Source organism: Carya illinoinensis, chromosome 9 (assembly GCF_018687715.1).
Source record: "Carya illinoinensis cultivar Pawnee chromosome 9, C.illinoinensisPawnee_v1, whole genome shotgun sequence".
Lineage (NCBI taxonomy): Eukaryota > Viridiplantae > Streptophyta > Magnoliopsida > Fagales > Juglandaceae > Carya > Carya illinoinensis.
Window position 1 is genome coordinate 30,113,847 of NC_056760.1, and position 4,788 is coordinate 30,118,634.

The 4,788-nt window shown below is 35.4% G+C and overlaps 1 protein-coding gene across 3 annotated transcripts; it reads right to left on the reverse strand.

The window, feature by feature from the left end:
- Window positions 1-681: 681 nt before the first annotated feature.
- LOC122275408 (probable pectate lyase 12) lies at window positions 682-4,480 on the reverse strand. Of its 3 annotated transcripts, none has more exons than XM_043084448.1 (6): window positions 4,323-4,480; window positions 4,024-4,227; window positions 3,364-3,824; window positions 1,517-1,959; window positions 1,172-1,380; window positions 682-902 (listed from the first exon to the last, which is right to left on the reverse strand). In XM_043084448.1, the coding sequence occupies exons 2-6, from the start codon at window positions 4,152-4,154 to the stop codon at window positions 710-712; spliced, it is 1,437 nt and encodes a 478-aa protein (XP_042940382.1). In that variant the 5' UTR covers window positions 4,155-4,227; window positions 4,323-4,480; the 3' UTR covers window positions 682-709. The 3 variants fall into 3 exon arrangements, with proteins under 3 accessions (XP_042940382.1, XP_042940383.1, XP_042940384.1); XM_043084449.1 differs by having other exon boundaries at window positions 4,024-4,215; window positions 4,323-4,472; XM_043084450.1 differs by having other exon boundaries at window positions 4,024-4,210; window positions 4,323-4,435.
- Between the last annotated feature and the right edge of the window lie 308 nt (window positions 4,481-4,788).

Here is a 4,788-nt window from a genome sequence, read left to right on the forward strand (position 1 = left end):
ATTCATGAAGATGGTGCCGAAGGAAAATCATTGCCTTAGCACGGTCCTGCCGAGACCTTTGATTTCATTTTTTAATTGTATCTCCCAGATTCATCGCATCCAAATAGATCTCAGCATCAAGGATCCAAGATAAATAATTTTTTCTAGAAATGTCAAGAGCAACGAATTCTAATTTTATAAAATTTTACATTTTTTGAAGTAGAATACTACTAGCTTCAAAATCGATAGAACTTTTGTGCTGATAACGTATTATAAACTAAAAAAGAAATGATATTGCAAGAGAAAACATTGTTACTCAATCCAAAATTTTATCATATACAAAGGAACGATATCTATATATATAAAAGTACAAAGGGGTTATGTATAGTTTAAGTCATAATTGATGACTAAAGATGGTCATACAAATCAGTTTATAACATTATCTCTTTTTTTAGCATCATATTGTGCCATTGGGTCTTAAAACTTCTGCCCGCGGCTTCCATTTTACGCAATTTTGTTTTCAATCAAGAGCATCTTTCATTTTTTTTTCTAACTAATTCAATTTCTGAATTCACCGAGTTTTCTTTTCTTTGTAAACCATGAGTTGTTCGATAAAATTTAGGCCTTTTTGGTATTGCGAGGGGCCATTTCTTTCTTCTTCTTCTTCTTCTTTTTTAATTTTTTCTAAAGGATATCTATCAATAAAAGAAAATCACTGCTTAATTTTTCATTATAACATAAATGACTGATGTACTTTATAAATTAACAAGCACGTAAATGCAATCAAAGGAGATACGAGAGCAGAGGTAGAAGGTGACAATAACACGCCACTCCCTGAAAAATCATCTGTATAGTCTGGGCCCGACCCAAAACCGCTATCACCACCCTCGCTTCCTTTGCTCCACATTCCCAAATTGTTCTCCCTACGTCAATCATACATCATATATTTAGTAAGAAAAAATAAATAAAAAATTAAAATGTTTTAATAAGTTGTAAAAGGGACCGCTATTTGTGACAATTTAATAGTCAAGGGAGCCCACAAAGAAAATGATTAAAAGTAAAAAGGAAACGGGAAAAACAGAGAGAGAAAGAAAAGAGATGGAATAAAAAAGGAAATGTAACAAAATAAATGAAATAGATAAATAAATAACAGAAAGAAATCCAGGATAAGGAAGGAAATTGACAAATTAACCTGCCACCAACGCCGAGTACACCGGCGTGCATGATGAGCTGGTCAATGAGAACAGCAGATTTGGGCTCAACGCTATAGGCCTTCTCGTACTTGACCTCTACCCCCTCACCCGACGCCACAAAGAATGCTCCATTCACCATTATATCCCCTTCAGACCTCCAATTCCATCCCCTCCATTCCCCTTCCGCTGTGTCAACTCGCTTCGTTACCTGCTCATGTTAAACACCACACCATCATTGCACACTAATAATTACTTGCCAAGTCCTATGCCTGGAGATTATGATTTGGTTTTTCTTCAAATAACGATCAAAAGAAGTGTAATGTATTTTATGTAAGCTTAGTTACCTCTTTGGCATTGTGGTTGGAAGGAGCAGTGTAGCGGTTGCCTTGGCTATTGATGGTGGGGTTACCGCTACCACCAATGGCATACATCTCCCACTGCGTGAAATCGTTGTTGACAACGTGGATATAGCCGCGCCTGCACCTGGGCATCCTCTGCACCAGCTTCTCACCAAAATGATTGAAGGCAATAGTCACCTGCATTCTGGAGTCAGGCAAGTAGTCGTCGCTGGCGCCCAGCAGCATCACCTCGTCGTGATGCGAGAAATAGTTGTTCGATATCGTGATCCCAGTGGACCCCTCCACAGCGTCAATCAAGCCGTCCTTGCAGTGCGAAAGGGAGCAATGGTCTATCCATATGTCTTTCGACCCAAATATCGATATCCCATCACCGTCGGATTTTGTGCGCCAACCGTAGTGCGTTGGACTCGACCGCACATTAGTCTCACCTGGACATTATTGGAGGAACAATTTCAACTTTGGATTCTGCATAATTAATATTGATACCAAAAATCAAATTTAAAGATAAAGACATCTAATCAATCCTTTATCACTTTGTTGACGAATTGAGAAGTGGCATCAGTGCCAGTATCTGACTTCTTTTAAATAACAAACCCAATGGGACCCTTGCCAGCCCCAATTTTTGGTTTTATACAAGCGTGGTGATGTTATCATGACATACGAATAAAACCTTTTCTTTTTCCCGGCAATTCACTCGGATTACGGGCTCTTTTCACGCTCTCAACCCTAACTTTTAAAAACAAAATTTTTTTTTTTATCATCTTCACATATTATATATCATATTTTTTTTTATTTTTTTTATTTTATCAAATATTTGATATATGAATAATAAGCAGAATAATTCAATCAGTTTAAAAAAAAATAAATCTAAAAAAATATTAAAAAAAAATATAATGTGGAGATAATAAATAACAAAACTCTTAAATAAAATCCTTAAATGTGGTTTGGATAGTGAGATGAGATGAAATAAATTTAGATGAAAGTTGAAAATTGAATAAAATATTATTTTTTAATATTAATATTATTGTTTTGAGATTTGAAAAAAGTTAAATTGTTTATTATATTTTGTGTGAAAATTTAAAGAATTTGTAAAAATGAGATGAGATAAAATATTTTTACTATTTAAACAGAGCCTTAATGGGTGTTCCAATCATTAAATTACCATCATTGATAGTATTCCTTGAGAAAATATCATACATACATATGTACATACGTGTATATATATATATATATATAATTGGGTAAAGATAAAAAGTTCATTTTTGTAAATTTTTAAATTTAGAGATATCACATTAATTTTATACTCCTCAAACTTAATTTGTAGTACCAACATGCATTGAAATATTTGAATCCTAAACCATCAAAAATTGATAATTTAAAGTAATTTTCATTACGATGTAATTGTGAAGATTGTATCACATATCCTTTTTAGTTAATATTAAAAACTAGATCTTAATCAGTGGTGAAATTATTAAAATTTAGTATTTTAAGGTATAAATTGACATTTAAATTAATTTAGAAGAATAGAAATTAGAAAAACAATGCATATTTTGGGTATAAGTTATTGATACGTACTAATCAAGGGCATAAAATTTTATGTGAGCGCTTGTAACAGAATCATACAAAATGTGGATGTAGAAGAACATTTTATTTTTCTTATTCAAAAAATAAATAAAAAATAGAGGGGTGGGGGTTGGAAGTTCTGAAATCTAACCTATTCCCGAAGTATTGCTTTGGTACATTTTAGTTGTACGAACTACGAATTACCTTAATGCGTATAGAAGTGTAAAAACAAACAATAAACAAAAAACAGTTAGAATCTTCTCTCACACCTGAGGGATGACAATGGTGGATATGTATGTTGTGAATGATGATATTGCTTATGAACTGAAGAGTAATGCAGCCTCCACCCACGATGTGAACATTAGCCCCACGCCCGTCGAGAGTTTTATAGCTATTAAAGATGAGCTCCTGGGAGAGTTTTATGACCATGTTGCTGGGGAACACGATCCACAAAGGTTCAGTTTGGATCACAGCATAACGTAGAGTCCCTGGCCTTGGATTGACAGGATCATCGTCTGTGGAGTCGGTGACAATATAGAATTCTCCATTCTTGCCCCCCAGAGCGTACTGTCCGAACCCAATGGCGCAATCTGCTAGTCTCTGTCGATTGTTGGGCCAGTCCGGGTCACATTTCCAGCAGTCATCTATGGGGTTTCCGGTTAGGCATGAAGACTGGTCTTGCTGGGATAATTGTAGCATGCTCCTTCTATTTACAGAAGCATTTACCCTCCTTCAAGAAAATAAATAAATTAAGGTACAGACCAACCCAAAAAAAAGAAACGCTGCGAAATGAGCCGGATTAGGGTAATAAAAATAGGTCGTGAAGAACCCAAAACGCTCAGCAATCCAAAAGTAGGAAAAGTAGTATCCAAAATTGGAAGACACAGGCAAGGGCCTCAAGACACAGAAATATATGAAAATGTACGTACCTGTGAACTTCTTGGACAACAGCTTCGGGGTTGGGATGCTGGCCTGGAAGAGTGAAGTTGAGCTCCGCTCTACCAAACCGAGAAAATGTGCACATAAGAGAGATCAGGACAATGCAGGTGCTTGGCAGCATTGTTTGATGAAGAACAAAGTGGGATCGATTCACTTTCAGCAAGTTTTAAACGATTTCTGTCCTACAATTTGATCTGTTAAGTGTTAGTAAGGTACATTGTTCATATGGGAAATATATTAATAAGTTAATTAATTACTTTGCACATGAGTGAGTGGAAAAGACTATTACTTGTATGATGTATCTTCTACCCTTCTCTGTCTCACGGTATCCATTATATTCCCATTGGAGCCGCCTCCTTTTATAATGGCTGCCTGGAGTTCACCCGTGGTGGTAAAAGTGAAAGAAACGGAGAGGCTTCCCTCCATTTAGGAGCGTCTACTTCGTCTTGCTCTCGCACTTAACTTGAATAAAATCTGTCTTTACAACACATAGAGTAACAAATATATCTAAATTATAATTTAGGGAATAAATGTATTGTGGCGCCTCCAAATCCCCGTTAATGTATTGTAACGGAGATTTAGAGCGTTAAAATATGCAACATAAGGTTACATAACTCCGTTCATGATAATTAATATCCAATTATCCTAAAATGCAACTACCAGTATGCAATAATCGCAGTGAAACAAAGGTAGCTAAATAAAACTCATGTCAGAATAAACTGAAATATCTCAATATCATTAATAACCATTATAAG

Excerpts from the sequence above, each read along its gene's own strand:
- LOC122275408 (XM_043084448.1), bottom strand. The coding sequence starts at position 4,154 with ATGCTGCCAAGCACCTGCATTGTCCTGATCTCTCTTATGTGCACATTT. Across the intron at positions 1,381-1,516 it reads CCAACCACAATGCCAAAGAG|GTAACGAAGCGAGTTGACAC; the intron begins GTAACTAAGCTT and ends TAACATGAGCAG. Across the intron at positions 903-1,171 it reads GTACTCGGCGTTGGTGGCAG|GGAGAACAATTTGGGAATGT; the intron begins GTTAATTTGTCA and ends TGATTGACGTAG.